Here is a 22216-nt window from a genome sequence, read left to right as displayed (position 1 = left end):
GCATGACCCGTTTGGCTGCTTTCCAATGATCCATTCCCGGGTTACTTAAATATCTCCCTAGCATCCCAACGATGTACGCTATATCCGGACGCGTACAAACCTGAGCATACATCAGACTCCCTATAGCTGAGGAATAAGGAATCTTCTGCATTTCTTTAATTTCTAAGTCATTTTTAGGGCAATGACTTAAGCTAAACTTGTCTCCTTTAGCCACAGGGGTGTCACATGGTTTACAATCTTGCATGTCATATCTTTTAAGTACCTTTTCGATATAGCTCTTTTGTGATAATCCAAGAATACCTCGAGAACGATCTCGATGTATTCGAATTCCTAATACAAAAGAGGTATCACCAAGATCTTTCATCTCAAAATTCTTTGCTAGAAATCTCTTGATTTCGTGCAATAAGCCTATATCGTTGCTGGCAAGCAATATGTCATCGACATATAAAACCAGAAAAATATACTTGTTCTCACTGAACTTGTGGTATATACAATCATCAACCAAATTCATCTCAAAACCAAATGAGATGATCACCTGATGAAACTTGTAATACCATTGACGAGATGCCTATTTGAGTCCATAGATGGATTTCTTTAATTTACAAACCATTTGCTTTGCATCGTCCGATACAAAGTTTTCTGGTTGTACCATATAAATTGTTTCATCAATGTCACCATTGAGAAATGCTGTCTTAACATCCATCTGATGTAGCTCAAGATTGAAATGCGCTACCAATGCCATTATAGTCCTGAAAGAGTCTTTCGAAGAAACCGGAGAAAAAGTCTCTTTATAATTCATGCCTTCTTTCTGTGTAAAGTCCTTTGCAACAAGACGAGCCTTATACCTCTCTACATCACCTTTCGAATCCCTCTTGATCTTAAATATCCATTTGCAACCAATGGGTTTCGCACCTTCAGGCAATGGAACGAGGTCCAATACGTCATTACCCTTCATGGACTCTATCTCTTCAGTCATAGCATCAAGCCACTTTTGAGAGTTAGAACTTTCCATGGCTTGACGGAAGTTGATCGGATCATCTTCCGCCATTCCAATGTCAACTTCATGTTCTTGAAAAAATACGATGTAATCATTCGAAACCGCACTTCTCCTCTCTCTAGTGGATCTTCTTAATGGCATTGGTTCTTGAGGCTGTAGAGTTTGTTTTTCTGGAACAATTTGTTGATCTTGAGAGGGAGGTATGATATTGTCTTGATCCAGAGTTGCTTCTTGAACAATATCAGGGATAGAAACCTGATCATTGTCAATGGCAATTGGAGGAATTTTAACATATTCCTCCTCAAAGACAAAGCCTGTAACCCTTTCTCCCCCCGCAAACTCAACATCTTCAAAGAACCTAGCATTTCCTGTCTCGAAATTTGCCTTAGTTGTGGGATCATAAAACTTGTAACCCCTGGACCTTTCAGAATATCCAATGAAATAGCAACTGATGGTCTTTGCGTCCAGTTTCTTTTCATTTGGCTTATAGGGCCTTACCTGAGCTGGACACCCCCAAATATGTATATGCTTCAAACTAGGCTTCTTGCCCGTCTAAAGCTCATATGGGGTTTTATTAGTGGCCTTAGTTGGAACTCTGTTGAGTATATAAGCTGCAGCCTTTAATGCTTCACCCCAGAGAGATTCTGGTAAGGTAGAATGACTAATCATACTCCTCACCATATCCTTAAGCGTTCTGTTTTGTCTTTTAGCAACACCATTCATAGTGGGCGAACTCGGCATAGTGTACTATGGGACGATACCGCATTCCTTTAGGAATTTAGCAAACGGTCCTGGACGCTGTTCGCCGAACCGTCATATCTGCCATAGTATTCACCCCCACGGTCAGATCTGACGCTTTTAATCCTTTTGCCGGGTTGGTTCTCAACTTCAGCTTTATAATTTTTGAACACATTCAGTGACTGTGATTTTTCATGAATGAGATATATGTAGCCATATTTTGAAAAGTCGTCTATGAACATTATAAAATATTGTTGATCATTCCAAGAACCCGCAGGGAATGGTCCACAAATATCCGTATGTATAAGTTCTAAGACGTCCGAAGTCCTATTGGCTTGAAATTTTCTTTTATTGGTTTGTTTTCCCTTTATACAGTTGACACACAAATCATAATCTGTGAAGTCAAGAGGGTCGAGAATCCCGTCAGACACAAGTCTCTCAATTCCCCTCTCGGAGATGTGACCTAATCTCTTATGCCACAACGAGGCAGAATTCTCGTCATTTAATTTTCGCTTTACACCTCGAGTATTTACATGCAAGGTTTCATTATAAAAAGCAATTGTATCAATTGAATAAAGATTATCGTAACCTGATAAAGAACCGGAACCAACCAATTTTGAATCATGAAACAAACTAAATTTTCCATTTCCAAATGAACAAGTATGACCAAATTTGTTCAAAACAGAAATAGATAGAAATAGAAATCAAATTTCGTCTAAAAGACGGTACAATAAATGTCTCAACAAGATCCAAATAAAATCCAGTCTTTAACAGTAATCTAAACTTTCCTATTGCCTCTACTCCCATTCTTTTGTCGTCGCCAGCATAGATGTATCTTTCACCATCACTTGATTTTCGGCAACTCAGGCAACCCTGCATAGACATACTGATGTGAGTTGTTGCACCAGAATCTATCTACCATGTATGTCTAGGTACCGAAGTTAAATTAACCTCAGAACAAACCAAAAGGAGAAGAATACCTTTCTTTACACGCCATGCGTGGTAATTGGTGCAATTCTTCTTCTTATAACCTGCAGCTCCACAGAAGAAACAACCGCCTTCAGTTGGTTCCTTATGCTGTTTCTTTTGCGGTGCCATACCCGCGGCTCCTTATTAATCTTCCTTTTCTTGTTGCTTTTGTCCTTAGAGGTGGTGGCTAAATGAGCACTTTCTGTCTTCTCATGCTTCAGTCTTTCCTCTTCCTGGACACAGTGTGAGATGAGCTCATTAAGGGATCATGAGTCCTTTTGACAGTTATAGCTCACTTTGAATTGACTGAAATGTGCCGGAAGGGATATCAGAACCAAGTACACTAACAAGTCTTCAGATAAATCCAACTTGAGTGCCTTTAGTTTTGAAGCAATGTGAGACATTTCCATAATGTACTCCCGAATGTTTCATTTTCCTTTATACCTCATTGAGACAAGATTTGCCAAAAGTGTACTTGTTTCAGCCTTTTCATTCTTGGCAAACCTCTTCTCAAGGTCCTCAAGGAAATCCTTAGCCGTAGTCACCTTATCGGACATAGTGCCCCGGAATGCTTCTGGAATAGCACGCTTCATGACCATTAAGCTTATGCGGTTCGATCGTTCCCACTTTTCCATCTCCCTCTTGTCATCAGAGGTACTCTTATCAGTAAGTGCAGCAGGTTGTTCGACCCGTAAAGCAAGGTCTAGGTCCATGACTCCGAGAACAATCATAACGTTCTCTTGCCATGCCCTGAAGTTTGTGCCATTTAACATTGGAATTGAATTGATGCTAGCAGAAATATTAGCAGCAGAACCTGAAACTGAATTAGAGAACATTTATTATGAATAGCTCACATGAATATCTTTAATATGCAAATAATAATAATATCAAATAGTGGTAGGGCCCATGACAAGATACCAAACACAACATCAATATTCAGTCTTTGGACAAAGATATTGACTTGTAAGCGGTATTCTTGGCGTAGTGATCAAACATTGACGATAAAACAACGTGTCAATCAATAAACCTTTCTTTGGACCGATTTATTGATCACACATTAAACCAAATAATCGTCACACGTTTATCACCACAGGTGCACGTGTATTCGGCTAAATATTGACCTTCTTTTGGGTCGACCAATATTCCCATGAATAACACATGCACAAACACTTTTTAACATTCTAAGTTAGTCAATTTTTACAAGAGAGGTTACTTTGACAACATGTTGCTTCAATTAACTAACTTTCAAATATTATATCTCTTAAAAGAGTTTTTAGTACCAAAATTTGAGAAATAGAATCACCAGTTTTGCATATTTTGATTAGTTTTAAACTTTAGGGGCCTTAGGATTAATAATTCGAAACTTTAAGGGGGCAAAATTAATTAATTCCAAACTTTAGGGGTTGAAATTAATAAACTTGAAACTTTAGGGACCAAAATTAATTAATTCAATACTTTAGAGGATCAATTAGAACAAATTTTAAAGCTTTAGGGGCCAAATTGACCAATTCAAAACTTTAGGGATCAAATTTTTAAAAATTTGAAACTTTAGGGGTCAATTTGAATTAATTATGAACTTAGGGGGCCAATTTGAACTAGTAATTAAAGTTTGAGGGCTTTAATTATAAATTCAGAACTTTAATGGCCCGAATTAATTAATTTTAAAACCTTAGGGACTGAATTATTAAATTTGAAACTTAAAGGCCCAAAACTTAATATAACTTAAAGGTTAGGGACTGAAACCTTAATTTTATAACCCTAACCTTAATTGCAACTGAGGACCTCAATTCATCTAATTTACAGAAGAGGCCCCCGCCTCCAAATTCAACCAAAAATCAGAAAACCCAAAAAAAAAAAATTTCTTCTTTCTTCTCCTAGCGGCGCGACGCTGCCAAGAAAGCAGCACCGGCCCACCCCGGCGCCGCACAAGCAGCAGCCCGACGCTGCTGCGTTTTGCAACAGCGTGGGTTGCTGCAAAACGCAGAAGCCCGCTACAGACGCCGGTGGCACACCCGCCGCCGACTAGATCTCCTTTAATTTTTTTTTTACGTACATAAATCTGAACCCAAAAATCCAAAATTCCAAAATCTGAATGTTTTTTTAACCATTAATCCGAATTTTCGAAAATAACAAGAATTATACTGCAAAAAAAATTCAAATTTAACAAAATATATAACCAAAAATTGTTAAATCTAAAAATTTCAAAATATATTGCAAGAACCAAATTATATTATTCGATTCTTAATGATTCAACATGAAGAGGCTCTGATACCACTTGTTGGATAATTTAGTTTTTTAAATTACCGGATCTTTCATGTTAAATCATCAAGAAATACAAGAATTAAAGCGGAAGCGTACCTGAATCAAACATGGTTAATGCAATATGAATTTCACGGTATAGTCTTCCAAATCTACACGCAGTCTCCTTTTCCTCTCTGTGATGGGATGCAGTAGAGAATGAATGATATGTGCGTGTGATCTGGGGACCATAACCTATTTATATAGGGATGCCCTTTGACCTAATTCGGCCCATCATAGGATTAGGACTTGGGCTCGATCTCTACACATATGAAAATCCATACTTTAACTGGATACATTAAAACCCAAAATCGAAGCCTTATTAGATCACTTTAATTGGGCTCAACCGAATTCGATAGCCTATAATTTAACACACAATTATTCACACATACAAGCTCATCTTTAATTAAAAATCCTTACATAATATTCTCGGTTGCTTGCTAGCCTGTCGTAACTCATTATTTGGTGGGAGGATTGTCTTGCCGTCTAAGTAAAGTCAAATGTAATCCAATTTTACATGTAGTGAAGGCCAATCTTTGATTTTGACTATGCAGAACATGTAAAGAAATCTTTGTGTAGGGCCAATTTAATTAGTGGCTGCCAAATAATAGATAATTTAACATTATGCTTTGATTACTTGGTGTAATGGAATTTGGCTTTGACCACCAAAGTTTTATTTTACTTTTTATTTTAATATAATGCTACCAAACTTCTTGCATCAAGAATTGGACCCGCATGTACTGTTTACTCTTTCCTAAGGCTAAAAGAAATTAAATGTATCGTTTAAGCCTTAATGTGTACGATGGAGCTTAGGTGTCAAAAGTTGATTTTGGACATTGGAAATTCTTTCTGATTGAGAATTGGAATGGCTTCAAACATTAAACTCTTGCTGGATGATTATTTTTTTTGAAAGTCATTGGGATTGGTTACTGAGAGTTATGAGCTTGAAAAATCGCGTTTCTTTCCAAGGAAACTATATAAGTATATATTGAAACGTTATACAAAGCTCAAGAACATTGTTTAATTTTTTATCATATTAATTTACCTAATTTGTTTATAAGGGATTTTTTTAATATATATTTTAAATGAATGGAACCACCTATTATACTTTGGGTCAGTCCGGGTATTTCAATAATGGGAACCACCTATTATACTTTAGGCATTTCACAAATGAAACCATTCGAGTCTTTGAAAATACTAAAACTGACCAGATATAATTTGATCATTATGAACAAATCCAAAATCTTTGTAGACAGAGCCAATCATTAGTTCCCAACCGTGGGGCCCGCTATGCCAAAAGCGATAGAAACCCCATCCCTCTCTTTTCTTTTTTCGCCCCATGTCACCACACGAAATCCGAACCCAAACCGTAGGCTCCAATTCGATTTCGATTCTACCCAAAATATTTGGACAAGTGAGAAAATTCAGTTAAAAATCTTCAAAAAGCAAAATATTGGATAGTAAAAACCATGAAAATAGGAGAAGATAAAAAAAATCAAAAATTAAATTACAATTTGAGAAAAAATTATTTTTCTTAATAAGTCTTATTCAATCAATAAGCGAGGCGTATTATGGCATATGAATAAATTATGAACAATGTTTTAAATTCTTCTATTCTTCATACAAATTGACATAAAAAATAATAATTTGATACATAACTATATAATATAAAAAAATTACGATCGACATATTGAACTCCCTCTGTTTGAATAAAAAATAAAGAAAAATAAATTTAAAATTTGAACTACGAACTCAAGATAATAACAAAATGTACAATACAGCGCAAAAAACGAATATATCAAATTCAATTGCCATGCATTATGAAAAAATAAAAATATAAATCACTTAAGTTCATAAAACAATATAAGAAAGTAAAAAGCTTGAATCGTAAAGAATGAACGGTTTGATTCATCAACTTAGACCACAACCTGCTTTAATTTATTTATTTATAAAAATCCCAAATAGGAAATATTAACATGTAATAACCTCTGAAATGCAACAACCTGATGTGAGGCGATATGTAAACAAGTAAGAGCCAATCTTATTTTTTAGTGTTCGAGTTTAGAGCTTTAGACTAATTACTACCCAAAATAGGATTTTTAGGTTTTATTTTATTTTATTTTATCTAGCCTATAAATTTTAAATAAAAAATTATACAAAAATCGGTTCCACTCACGTATCTACGTTTCTGGCTCAGGAACCAAGAACCGGATCAAACCCAATCTGTTATCTATTCTAGATTCCAGTTCCTAATTTATTTTTTTGAAAACCTGCTTGGAACCTCCTATTCGGATTTGATTTTGGTGTAGGAGATTCAATTCCAATCAAAATGCCAGGCCTCAGGGAGAGAGATATGAAAGTGTGGAGAAAAGTATGCTAGACACAAGAAATTTAAATTAAGCATCAATGAATATAATGCTCATTAATTACCAATTAGCTGCTCATTTCCAAAAACACCAATCAATTTATTATACATTAATGAACACCGATATATTTGGTATGTAGTAGCATTAAATGATAAGTCTAATTAAATGTGCTTTTATGAGACACATTTAATTGGATTGATTGCATTTTAATATGAATAATGCTATTTAACTCCATTGAAGTTGCAACCCCAGTTTAGGTGGAATTAATATGGCACTAAACTATTTAATTTCACATTTTATTTAACCTATCATCTAGCGTCACTTTAACTGGGATTGCAACCTCAGTGAGTCTATATAGCATTACTCTTTTAATATCGGTAGATAGTGATGTTAAATAGCATTACTCTTTATTTTATCAATCGAACTGGGTTTATAACTTGTTATTTTAACCATATTAATGATTCTTAATTAATTAGAACAACAAGAACCAGTTGTCCAAATCGAATGCTTTATTATTCTTTATACTTTATTAAAAATTCCAATTTAATAAAATATTAGTATTTAATTTTTTTAATTAATTATTTATTATATATATATTTTTGAAATTGTTCGAACTAATTAAGTTTGTTTGGGAGAGTTTTCTTGAGAAAAATATTTTTTGGGGAGAAAACGAGGTTAAAAGATAGGGAAATGTATTATGCCATATAATTTTCTTCCTTTTTTTATTACTTTTAAGAATGTGTAAAATCTCTTCCAAACAAGGATTTGCTAATAAAAGGTTAGGTTTTGAAAAGAGTTTAAGTACACATTTTCTTCATTATAATAGAAAGTTTTTATCGTGTTCACTGGGACAGGAGATCAATACTATTCTTTATTATATAAGACTCCATAAATATGTTAAATTATATAAAATCAACACACAATTGGGCGCGTGAATCAAAATATAAGCCAGGAAGTAGCCTCCTTGGTCAACAATCAATGCATAAAAATCATTTTTGAATGAGAAGATACGATTGAAGAATTGGAAGGAAGCCAAGATTTGACTTAAGTAAAAGTGAAAACATAAGGGAATGCATTTCCTTTTGTTTGGTTGGCTTGAAATATTATTGCACGGTAAAAGAATTTTATAATAATAATAGAATATTTAGGGTAGTGCTGCTAGTACGTCATCCCTTACATAAGAGACTTCCGATTGGACAGCTGTCGATATTTTGAAGAGAAATTGGCCTAAAAAATCATCCAAAAAAAATGAAACGATCCATATTTCAAAATAGGGAAACCCTTGTCCTGTTTCCCCTTTCAATTTTGATGACGGGAGAGAGAGAGAGAGAGTTCTCTTTGAACTGGAGCATACGTTAACCATTTGACTTGCACGTCTCAATAATTTGCAGTCATGGAATAAGTACCCTGCTATTAATTTTTGCTTTTGTTTTCTTTAAGCAAATGCACACACAAATGTAGGATATTTGCCTAAACAAATTGTGTAATATTTTAAAAATGTCATGCATCTTTCCAAGGAAATCCATTCTTTTATTTCAGCTGATGTATTTATTTGCTTACGCGCAGGTTTGAAGGTTTACTCATCGAAGGTTTTTGGTAATGATTGTTTGGATGATGAAACGGAAGGAGTAAAAAATGATATTCCCGTGCCTAGGGTTTGTATGAAATTTGCAAACAATAAGGTATTTGAATTCTACAAAAACTATGCTTATCAAATAGGGATTCCTGATAAGAAACTCTAAGAAGGGTGATGATGGGGTTGAATGATATGTTAGTTTCACTTTATTTTTACATGGATAGCTTCATTTCTGCTTTTCTAAATTTGGCGGATACTTGTTGCGCATAGTTTGAACTACAATATCTCAAGCTCTAATGGGCGATATTATATAACGTGGTTTGCTGATTGTCAATTTGATTGGACATTTATCTCCATATTAGAGAGAGAAATTAAGAAGTTGAAGACAATGCATAAATGCATCGTTATATTATCTAGATACCCGTAAAAGAAATTTCGAACCACGAGTTCGAAAGATAATTCATTTGAATACATTTACTTACTGAAGAGATTAACAATATCTTACACTTCAGTTTTAAATGCTTTAACTTGAGTCCATGTCTTCGAAGGACAATTCATTAACATTATATTTTATAAATCAATGACACACATGAAGCGTGATGACATTTGATTCCAAGATAGAAAAATTTAAAAGAAAAATTGAGCAAATAGTAAAAATTGTCCATTAGGAGGAGTATGCATTTGGATAGTATATAGATATAACAAATGTAAAACCTTAAAAGATGTTTAGGTACCTAAAATATTGAAAATTGAGTATCTCAATAAGTTATGATGTTACGAGAAAGAAATAGAACTGAAAAGAAAAAGTTGTAGGCAGTACTTTTGTACATGATGCACTACTTCGAATTGTAAAATATGAGGATATCAAAATAAATTTGTCAAATTATATTAATAGAAGAAATAAATGGCCAAATAAATGGATGCAATCCTAGCAAAATTAAATTTACTAGAAAAGTCTGGAATTTCTAGATCTATAATTCAAACACCTAAAATTATGTTCTTATGTTAAATGAAAATAGAAAAATAAAGTCGTACTAAATAATGTATGACTCTTAGAATAACGAACTTCGCAAAGAATTATATAGATAGATAAATTATCTTATGGTGGATGCAATTAAAGTCTTTATCTTGTTAGCCTAATAATACATGAAATTTGATATGCATATGGTAGATGTGATTATAACCAACTTATCTTGTATGATTTTAATATTATTCGTTAAGGATTTTATGTCTGAAGCATAATGTTCTTATGTTAAATGAAAATAGAAAAATAAAGTCGTACTAAATAATGTATGACTCTTAGAATAACGAACTTCGCAAAGAATTATATAGATAGATAAATTATCTTATGGTGGATGCAATTAAAGTCTTTATCTTGTTAGCCTAATAATACATGAAATTTGATATGCATATGGTAGATGTGATTATAACCAACTTATCTTGTATGATTTTAATATTATTCGTTAAGGATTTTATGTCTGAAGCATATAATTAAAGTAATATCATCCCGAGGGGAGTAAATATGATTGTAATTTTTTTCCTTGATTATGGTTTTATCCCATCTATTTTTCCTAACAAGATTTGTAATGAAAACAACTTTTATAGCGTACTCAAAAAAATAATGTACTACTTTTCCTTCATTAAGATTTCTTTCCCTTGAATTTTTCCTAATAAAATTTTAAAGAGACATATTCTTGTATAATAAATGTCTACAGTATACAAAACAGTTACTATCAAATTAATATTCTTATATGTGTGAGATACTGAAGAGATCAACAAGAGCTATTTTCAAAATCATCATGTTACTACAATTATCAAAGATTGAATAAATATGTTGTATGAAGATGGTGTTGTTTGAAGACTATACATGACAACTTGAGTATACTTTCCTAGAAGTTACAAGATTTAAGAAATTGACATATAAGACATAGATGACTTGATACAAGAATTTTCATTTATTGAAATCAAGGGGAATAACTGTACTCTTTTTTCTTCAATCAAGTTTTGTCCCACTAAATATTCTCAACAATATTTTAATGAGGCAACATTTTATTACTCAAAATTATTTGTTCTCTTCATTTGTTTGGTATTTGTCCAATTGAATTTTTGAGAAACAAGATTTTCAATGGTACTAGTGGATTTGAGCTTGCTACACTTCAGTGGATGTTCAACGTAATAAGTAACAATTTTCTTTGAACATTTGGGCCCTCTTGTAGTGAAAAACCCTTTCATGAGTGCTTTATGAAAGTCTTCATGCACCAAATATTAATGCTTTTTGAGAAAGAATTTAGGAACACACTTTAGTTATTGTAGACATAAAAAAAATATAATAATAATAAATAAATAAATAAAATAAAATGGATTGGGTCGATTTAAATCATTAGCCCAATGAAATTTTAAGTCTACTAAAATCCATAAAAATCCAAAAGCCCATATCACATTTTAAAATAAATAAAATCATAATACTTAATTATTCATTTTAATTAACCATAATTGAGTAATTACCAAAATTAACACGAATTATCCCCTATAAATAGGACCAATGATCCATAAGAAAAAAAAAGCAAGAAAGAAAGTAGAGAACGCCACAAAGTGCTAAAAAAATTCCAAGGCCGGAAAAAGGGAAAGAAATTCTCTCAAACCTAAACTCGGTGAACCCCAAGAAGATTAAAAACTTTTTCGAATCAAACAGGTTAACACCAGGTCCAAGAAGATCAAAGTCTTCTTCAAATCAAATCAAATTCAAGTTCAAGTCCAAGTCCAAGCCTCAAGATCCAAGTTTCGAACAAGTCAAGTCTCGACAAATCAAATTTTCAACAAATTCTCAAAGACCATGATTCAAGCCACACGGTCACTTGTCTACAAATATTCAAATCATTAATCAGAAGTTTTGACAATTTTGCAATTACAAGAAGGTCAACATCACTTATATTTATCAATATACAATTTGTAATGATTTTTGTATTTTAATACACGAAATTTCTTCGTACAAATTTCTTGGCATGCCTGGTGGGACCTTCCTGTCCTCTTATCTTTTGATTTCAAAATTTTCAAATTTCAACTATTACATCAGCAATGACAGGCAAAAAGGTGAAGCATACTATAACTCATCTCGAAGAAACACTTGCCGAACTCTTCTACGCAACCAAGGCCCAAACGAAAACTGGGAAAACTCAACTAGTCACACCACTGAAGAAGTTCTCCAATAAAAGCAAAATGAAAATTGCCTTCAAAAAGTCAAACTCTCATTCAACAGAAAAGACCATGAGTTCAGCAAAAAGTTCTCGTTCGGGCTCCATCTCCAATGATAGATCCTTGACCGGATCTCCTCATGCCACTTCTCAGCAAAGGTGGTAAGATGATGCTTCATCTGAAGAATCACTTGAGCCAGTGATGGTCACAAAAGCAGCATCGGGCTCAGATGATCGAATTCAACAAATGGCTTTAGCCATTGATAAATTAACAAAGTAGTTAGAAGATAAAGATGTACAGATTGTCGCACTCATGCACAGGCTAGAGTCGCAAAATCCACCAGCTAAAGAAGATCAAGAAAATTCAGGATCTTCCAAGACCAAAGAGTTAGAAGTCCAAGAGCGCCAATAGAAGCAAGATATACATGATCGAACAGTTGTTCAAAACGTGTTACATGACTCCACTCAACTCTCCGTTGGCTCTCTGTCCGTCCAACAACTTCAACATATGATTGTAGACACCATTTGTGCCCAGTATGGTGGTTCACTGCAATCTTCATTGGTGTATGCCAAGCCCTATAATCGTCAAATCTACAAAATAAAGATGTCACTCGGTTATCAACCTCCAAAATTTCAGTGTTTTGATAGAAAGAGCAACCCAAAGCAACATGTTACTCATTTTATTGAGACGTGTAACAATGCAGGGATTTACAATGACACTATGGTAAAGCAGTTCATATGCTCCCTTAAAGGTTCTGCATTTGAATGTTACACGGACTTATCGACAGGATCAATTGATAGTTGGGATAAGTTCGAACGAGAGTTCCTAACATACTTCTATAGCACTCGACGAATTTTTAGCCTTCCAGAACTTGCTCCAACAAAATAGAGCAAGGAAGAGCCTGATGTGGAGTGCATTGAATGCTGGAGGAACCTCATGCGAATAAGCGAAGCATCTTCCATCGACATGTGTGTACAAGGAATGCATTGGGGATTACTCTATAACCTCCAAGCAAATATGCCTCATTCATTCGAAGAATTGGTGATACATGCTCATGACCTGAAGCTCCAAATTACAAGGCATGGGAGTTACCTACCAAGTGATCCACGTGCAAGAAGGATCCTAAGAAAGAGATAAAGAAGGACGTCAAGGCAAGTAAATCCAAAGAGGCTATGACGATTTCTACTATTCCAGCAAAGATAGCCTTCAAGGGGTTAAGCTCGAACCTAAAACCAAAGCCAGAGTTCAGACCTAACAAAGGATAAGTCCAATGCAGAGGTTATGTGACTTTGAAAGAACTTGAAGGAAATGAGTACCATTCTCAGATTCTAAAATTTTTGGGATTTTGGAACAGCTCCTTGAACAAAAGATAATCAAACTCCTAGTACCAAAAAGACCAAAGGAAGCTGGTAAGATCGATTGTGTTAAATACTATAAATTTTACAGAATCATTAGCCATCCAGTGGAAAAATGCTTTGTCTTGAAAGAGCTTATCGTTTGCCTGGACAAAGAAAATAAAATCAAACCTGAAATTGGAGAAAATCCAACAGTCGCCTGCTCGATGGTTTCATTTGGATCATTTGATTCTATTCCCATTTTAGGAAAGAAACAAACATTTTCTGATGTACACGATGCCTGTAAATCCTCAGTTGAGGAGTTTGGACCTCAACTTCCAAAAGGAGCCATCCTAGTGAAGTTTGAGGTAGATGGAGAACTCACTATCAGTTACGTCTATTCGGGGATGGGTAGACTAAATGCTCTCAATCGTCCAACCTTTTATGAAATTATGGCAGGTAACTTGGATGTTTGGAATTCTGACTCCGAATATGAAGACGAGATCAGTAACGGCTAATCCACCTTTATAAGAAAGAAAGAAAAATACCAAATGCCAAACAAAAAAGGTAAAATATAACATTCTACGCTGGAGGAATTGGATACTAAAATTCAACCCAATAAAGAGAAAATACTAGAAGAAGATCAAGGGGCATGGACCCTTGTGAAAAGACGTCATAGAAAGGCTCCACAACTCCAAAATTCTAATGTTTGTGACAAGAAATTAAGACCAAGGAACAACCAAGGAAAAAACCTGAAGCCGAGCCAAGATTAACTACTAAATCAACGGGGGGAGAAGCAGCTCCATGCATTCTTCCTAGACTACCAACCCTAGGTGATTATTTTTCCAAGAGTTTCTTTGATAAAGAATGTCTTACTTCCAATGTAATCAATATAGATGAGAAAAATGAAATGAAGAACGTATTAAAACAGACTTTAAAATAGGAGAAAACTATCTCATGGCTTAATAATATTCCTGCCAATACGAGTCTAGCAGAGTCTCTTAGTCTTCCTTTTGATGATCGAATGTCTTCAGTCGCAGCGTTAATGATCTAGAAGAATACGAAGGCAATGTTTTAGAACATATTGGATCCACAACTCCTCAAGACTGTATGGTTGCCATAACATTTGACAATGGAGATTTATAGCTCGGTTCTCATCCACATAATAGACCACTGTATATCAGCGGTTATATTCGAGAATCCAAGATAAATCATATAATGATCGATTGTAGATCTACTGTGAATATTATGTTGGTCAAAACAATTAAGAAAATTGGAATTAATATTGGTAATCTATCCAGAAGCAAAATCATGATTCAAGGATTCAATCAGAAATGCTAGCGAGCTATTGGCATGATTCGCCTGAAGTTGCAAATAGGAGAGTTAATCTCCCAAGCTCTCTTCCATGTCATTGATGCTAAAACATCATATGAGTTACTCCTTAGATGTGTTTGGCTGTATGAAACTAGAGTGGTATCTTCCACTTGGCACCAATGCTTCAAATATAGTCAAGATGGAGAGGTTAAATGTGTGGTAGCTGAGTCTAAACCATTCCTTGAATAAGAATCCCATTTTGCTGATGCCAAATTTTACATGGAAGATTAAGAGTGCAATTCTGCAAGGTTAGCCATATCTGGATTCAAAATTAAAGAAGATACAAACGATCATGATATGTCTAATGCTGCTCAATCTCATCAACTTATCAAAGGCAAGTCAAAATTTACATACGAAGGATTCTCTAAAGGTAAAAAACCTCAAATAGAATCAACCGATGTTTGAGGTATTGAAAAAGAGTTAACTCTTCCAATAACTATTATTCCAAAATTGCATCTACCCCATCAACTCATGCGGTCCTAAAGGAACATAAACCTACATCAGAGGTTTTCGACATCCGTTCCAGACATATCGAAGCTTTATATTTCTAGCTCATCCAAACAAGAAGGAGCTACTGAATCAAAATAGAGTTTCAAAGGATGTTACAATCCTCAAGTTAAAAAGTTGTTTGAAAATGTCGAGTTTAGAAAAGGAGAGCCTCGAAAATTTGGTGATCTTGACGCTGTCCTTTCAGGAGGGCGTGTCTCTTCTAATTCTGATAGAGCCTTAGTGTCCCGACCTAAGTATAGTTTGGGATATGATCCTAATCCACCGAGGAAGATCAAGGTCAAGAAGGTTTCCTCAAATCCCATCATGTTTCAAATTTATGAAGTTCCTGAAGAGAAATCAGAACAATCGAGACTTTTAGTGTTTGATCGATTTGAAAATGAGAATGCCAGAGATCCCTCCCTAGTGGTCGACGTAAAAGGTAAAGTCTCTGTCTTCCAAAGATTAAGTGAAGATTCTTCTTGTTCTACCCAAATTGATAGGAATGCACAAGCTTCCCAAATGTTATCACAAAAATAATCTGCATTTTCTTGACTTGGAATTAAAACTTCTGATCTAAGTCCGAAACCACAACGGTCAAGAAGAAGACAAAAACATTAAAAAGTCCGTCCATCTCTACAGGGTAATAAAGATAAGGAAGAAGTCTCTGACAATTACATAGCCTTTAAAGATGCTCTAGACTTAGACTCCAAGTTCGAAAGTTTTGTCGTAACTGATGAACCTGAACCAACCCCACTTATTTTGAAGAATGGGGACAAGCCATTGTGGATGACTTGAAACAATTAAACTTGGGGACCGAAGAATACCCTAGACCAATATTTGTAAGTGCCCTCCTCAGTAAAAAAGATGAATCAGAGTACATTAGTTTGCTTCAGGAATACAAAGACATGTTTGCATGGTCTTACAAGGAAATGCTCGTGTTAGACCCTAAGGTTGTAGTGCATCATCTTTTACTAAGACACGAAGTTCGACCAGTCAAGCAACCTCAAAGAAGATTTTGACCAGAACTGACCCCTCAAATTGAAGTGGAAGTCAACAAACTTATTGAAGCTAGATTCATACGTGAAGTAAAATATCCAACATAGATCATGAACATTGTCCTTGTCAAAAAGAAAAATGGGCAATTAAGAATTTGCGTTGACTTTCGAGATCTGAATTAAGCATGTCCAAAAGATGATGTTTCACTTTCGATAATAGAGTTGATGGTGGATGCAACTATCGGGTATGAAATTTTATCTTTCATGGACAAGTTTTCTGGATACAACCAGATATGGATAAACCTGAAAGACGAGGAGCACACATCATTTCATACTCCTAAAAGCATATATTGTTACAAAGTTATGCCTTTTGGATTGAAAAATGCAACCTACCAGATGGCAATGTAGAAGATTTTCGATGACATGTTGTATAAGAATGTGGAATGCTATGTGGATGATCTTGTTGTCAAAATAAAAAGACGTGACGATCATTTACAGAATTTATGGGATGCTTTCAAAAGACTTCGAAGACATCAATTGAAAATGAATCCGTTGAAATGTGCATTTGGCATCACCTCTGAAAAATTTCTCGACTTCGTTGTTCAACACTGGGGCATTGAAATAGATCAATCAAATATTGATGCCATAATAAATATGCCAAAACCAAGAAATGTACGTGAATTGAAAAGTCTTCAAGGAAAACTTGCATACATTCGAAGATTTATCTCTAATCTTACCGACGATGTCATCCATTCAACAAATTGGTGAAGAAAGATGTACCATTTGAATGGGACGACGATTGTCCAAATGCTTTTCAAAGTATTAAGCAATATTTATCTCGTCCACCGGTCTCACAGCTCCAGTCCCAGGGAAGCCACTAACTCTTTATGTTGCAGTACAAGAATATCCTTTAGGAGCACTTCTTGTTCAAGTCAACAATGAAGGAAAAGAGAATGCACTCTATTACTTAAGCCGGACACTGGTAGGAGTTGAAATGAAATATTCACCTATTGAAAAAATATGCCTTGCATTAATCTTTGCAGCTAAAAAGTTGAGACATTATACGCTTTCACACACAATCAATCTTGTTTCAAAGATTGACCCATCAAAGTACATAATGTCCAGATCAATTCTCTCTGGAAGGATTGGCAAATGGGCACTACTATTGTCTGAGTTTGATATCAAATTCATTCCACAAAAGGTCATTAAAGGACAAGCTTTGACAGATTTCTTTGCTGACCACATAATTCCAATGGAATAGGAACTACAAGAAAACCTGCTCGATGAAGAAGTTCTATTTACTAAAGTCATACTATCATGAAGGTTATACTTCAACAGGGCAACCCGAAACTATGGTGTCGGAGCATGAGTAGTTTTTTGTCACTCCCCATGATCTCATAATGCCCTACTCTTTTGCCTTAATAGAGCAAATGTTCAAACAACGTGGCGGAATATCTAGCCCTTATCCTTAGCTTAGAAGCAGAGTTAGATATGGATATCCACCAGCTGGAAATCTTTGGAGATTCAAAATTGATAATCAACCAACTTTTAGCTAAAAGTAAAGTCTGTAATTCAGACCTGGAGCCATATCATCAATATGCATCAATGCTTATGAGACAATTTGATTCGACAAAAATCAAATTCGTCTTGAGAATTGAAAATAGGGAGGTTGATGCCTTAGCTAATTTGGCCGCTGTTTTAGCTAGGTTAAAGGAAGACTTTTCTCACTTCATATCAATTGCTCAAAGATGGGTGCTTCCGTCGTTACTACCTAGTATTTTGGAAGAAAATAATAGTGTCGAGGTAGTCGAAGATGTGAAAAGAGAAGATTGGAGACAACCGATAATCGATTTCCTTCAACATCAAAAGCTACCAGATAATCCACTGTAAAAAACTGAAATCAAGAGGCCTGCCTCGCGCTTTTTCTTTTATAAGGGAATACTTTATCGAAAATCATTTGATGGAGTTTTCCTTTGATGCCTAAGTGATGACGAAGCAACACAGGTCGTGGAAGCAGCCTAATCTGGACCAAAACTTCATTTTTGAATAAAAATGATGGGGTATTACTAGCCTACTATGTTACAATACTCCATGGATTACACAAGAAAATGTGAAGCTTGCCAAGTCCATGCGAATTTCATCCATCAACCTTCGGAACAATTACATCCGACAGTAGCTTCATGGTCGTTTGATGTATGGGGTCTTGATGTAATTGGACCCAGGGTATGCATACATCCTCGTCGGGATCGACTACTTCTCTAAGTGGATCGAAGTCGTACCAATGAAGGAAGTAAAGAAAGACAATGTCGCAAATTTCATTCGTATCCAAATCATTTATCGATATGGTGTTCAGCGACATATCATAACTGATAATGGCAAGTCATTTTGCAATAGCCACAGAAACAGTTTATGTGCAAAGTTTGGGTTCAAACAGTATAACTTATCCATGTACAATGCGATAGTTAACGGATTAGCAGATGCGTTTAATAAAATGCTATGCAATCTACTGAAAAAGGTTGTCTCCAAATCAAAAAGAGATCGGCATGAAAAAATTGGTGAAGTCTTAGGGGCTTATCGAACTACTTATCAGACTCCAACACAAGCCACTCCTTACGCCTTAGTATATGGGGTGGAAGCTGTACTTCCTCTAGAATGTCAAATCCCGTTACTTCGAATTGCCATCCAAAAATGTTTGACAATTGAAGAAAATGCTCATCTTCGATTAGGAGAGCTAGAAGCTTTAGATGAGAAGATGTTAGAAGCACAAATACACTTTAAGTGCTATCAAGCTAGAATGGCTAAGTTCTTCAACAAAAAGGTGCGACCAAGATCATTTCAAGGTGGAGATTTGGTACCTTCCGTGCGCAGGCCAGTCATTCTCACAAGAAAAACAGGGGGCAAGTTCTAGCCTAAATGGGATGGTCCATTTCTTGTTACTCATGCATTTACTAATGGAGCATACAAGATCGTCGACAAAGATGGACTGCAAATCCGACATATCAATGAAAAAATTTTAAAGCGTTTTTACGCCTGAAGTTCTTTCTTTTAAATTTTTCATTGTAAAGAAAAATAATAATAATTGTGTTCTTGTAAACATTCGACTTGATCCCATTGGGTAAGTTGGCAGTTTGAATAAATTATAAATTCAAGTTCAGTCACAACTAATAAATTAATTCAATTTGTTTACCACTTGTTGTAGTAAAAAAAAAAAACATGAACAAGAAAAGTTTATCCAAAATAAAAATGGCAAGGCAAAATTCATACAATATGGTCTTAAAAAAAGATAGATCAGAAAGTCTTGACTTCATTAAGATCACTCCCCATTGATCTTGCAAGAAACTATCTTCAAAGGTCTTTCTTTTCTGGTCAATGGATGCTATGCTAGTGACATCTCTTGTCCGCGATTCCTCCAATGCTGCCTTCTTATTTCCAATCATACTCTTCTATTCCTGTTGAGCTTGAAGTTCATCACGGAGTCTATCTAGCTCAAAAGTTAGCTGACTAATTTTGCCTTCCAGCAAAGAACACGTGGAATCATTTACTTCTAGTTGAATGTTCAAAAGTTTCAACTGCTCAGCATTTTCTTCAACGGTTAGACAATCCAAGTGTTGCTTTCTTTCATATAAGTAAGAGTCAAATTCTTTAACACATCCATGCGCTTCATCAAGGCACTGGGTCTGTGTGGAATGAGTTGGTAATCACGTTTTGAAGAATTAAATTATTTTCATCCCATCAAGATTTAATGTTGGAGAATCCATACTTCAAGATGTCCTTAAAACACTTTTGAGGGTAATTAGTCATGGCTTCTTACAGAGCAGCCTTCAGACAAGGAGACTATTGGGTAATTCTATGCGGAGGACCAGATATGAAAGAACAGATTGGTGTAGCCCGATGACTATTTGTCTGTGAAGATAGGATACTGACTAAAGCCAACGAAGATGAAACGACAGAGACTCATTGATTGATCTCTGAAATGTTAGATTTCACAGTCCCTGAATTCACTTCATTTTTAGTATTAAAATTATCCATGATAATCACCAAAGTATTTTTATTGATGGTGTTCGGATATTTGCAAGGAGGGTCATGAGAATCATGAATACCATCTATTCCTTGAAGTGCATCGATTCCCCCTCATTCCCGCTAGTCTAATCTCGCAAAAAAAAATTAAATTTATGGAGAAATTTAGTTTTTCAGGGATGCTCAAAAAACCTAAAAAAATGAAGTACGATTTAAAAAAGGTCAAAAAAAAAAAAAAAAGGAGTGCAGTTAACGAAAAGAGGAAACAAACCTGTATTTCGTGTCCTAGGCGACATGTCTAAAAATCCACCATCTGATGATGTGTTCGGGAGGCTGATGTTAATGTGAAAAGCTCCAACTTCACCTTTTGAAGGACTCGGAATAGCTTGAAGCGATCTTGGTTCTATCGGTCGTTTGATTTTGTATATTCAAGAAAGAAGAGCCTAAAATTGAAGATTGTGACAAGAAGTTAAATACAAACAGTACATTAAAAAAAAGAACTATACCTGATCCCTAGAACTTTCATCTTCTAGAGTTAAAGTTTCTCCAGGTGCTTGTGATGCTCGATCTCCAAGACTACTGTGATTTGGAATCAAAATCACTTTTGGCACCTCATCAGTAGGCTCATAGGTGGCAGCAATCTTTGCTGAGGAAACTATAATTTTAATTCTCTTAATATCTCTTTTATTTTGCTGGTTTGGATCCCTGTTCGAGAAGCCTATTTAGGAGCTACATTTGGAGGGTTTAACTCTCTAGCTATAACCCTGTTTGGAGTTGGGCCAAGAACAAAGTCACGGCTCTCACTAGAAAAGAAGACTTGCACCTGGACCCTGGTCAAGAGTGGCAATACTTCGCTATTCCACCAAGCCTGGTATTTAACATCAATGTTTTGATGCATATCTCTCGCATACTCTGAAATATAAAATACAGACCCACTTTTCATCCGAGTCAAAGATAACCAAACCCAATACATGTCACCTATACTGGGGACAATATTCAACTTTCTTGTTGAACCAAGAAGTTTCTGTCTAAAGCCAAATTGTCTCGCAAACCTATGAGGATTATACACCTCAAGAATGAAAGGTGAATTTTCTCGACGATAAGAAACAAATCCAGATCGAATACTCATCATGAATTCTGAAGTATCTGCAGACCTCGATTGGTCATCCACACGTACATCAAGATGAGACGATGAGGGTAATAGATTCTAAGAAAAGCATTGGTGCCCATCATTCCACGGATAAGTTCTAGATTGGAAAGCATTCAGAATGGCAACATATCTTCGAATTATAGGGCAGGAATAACTCTTATGCACGTGAACATAAACACCTTTGACAAAATAAGCTGCCGCCCAAACATAACGAAAATGTCCAGGAAATGAATGTGAAATCGAGCTGAGGTTCGTGTTTGTCTGACAGTTAGATGTTCGTGTAAGTCCGCTGTAAATGCTCACTAATATAGGAGGAACCAAGCTAAAATTGTACCCACTTGCCATCCTAGAAGATGCTTTAAAAGTTTCAATTCTTATACATTCGTCCCAGATGAAAGAACGAAACTACAAAGCCATAGGGAGAAATATGTTGCTATCTCCAATTTCTCTTCTTCTTCCATAGACAGAGATACTGGCAGTTTGCCCCCAATGACGTCGATCCCTACGAGCAATGTCTCTCGACTTGTCTGCTATCATGGGCCTCTGTATTTCCTTCGATGCTCTTTGATGATGCCTCTTGAATGGATTTAAATTCATAGCATTCTTATAATTTGTGTGTTATCGAGGATTCTGGACACAACCAGTCTCGTGAAACTAAAAATTAATCCATTCTTCATGAGTAACCCTATCAGATTCATTCGCATGGACAATCAATGTGAAA

The 22216-nt window shown here is 35.3% G+C and overlaps 1 protein-coding gene across 1 annotated transcript; it reads left to right on the top strand.

The window, feature by feature from the left end:
• The first annotated feature begins 18609 nt into the window (after positions 1–18609).
• On the top strand, positions 18610–19236 carry LOC111399842. The gene has a single exon (XM_023027334.1). It carries the CDS (start codon positions 18610–18612, stop codon positions 19234–19236), a length of 627 nt encoding a protein of 208 aa, XP_022883102.1.
• Positions 19237–22216: the final 2980 nt, after the last annotated feature.

This window comes from Olea europaea, chromosome 9 (assembly GCF_002742605.1).
Source record: "Olea europaea var. sylvestris chromosome 9, O_europaea_v1, whole genome shotgun sequence".
Classification (NCBI taxonomy): domain Eukaryota; kingdom Viridiplantae; phylum Streptophyta; class Magnoliopsida; order Lamiales; family Oleaceae; genus Olea; species Olea europaea.
The sequence above is the reverse complement of the archived record's forward strand: the minus strand, read 5'-3'. Positions and strand labels throughout refer to the sequence as shown.

Excerpts from the sequence above, each read along its gene's own strand:
- LOC111399842 (XM_023027334.1), top strand. The coding sequence starts at position 18,610 with ATGAAGGAAGTAAAGAAAGACAATGTCGCAAATTTCATTCGTATCCAA.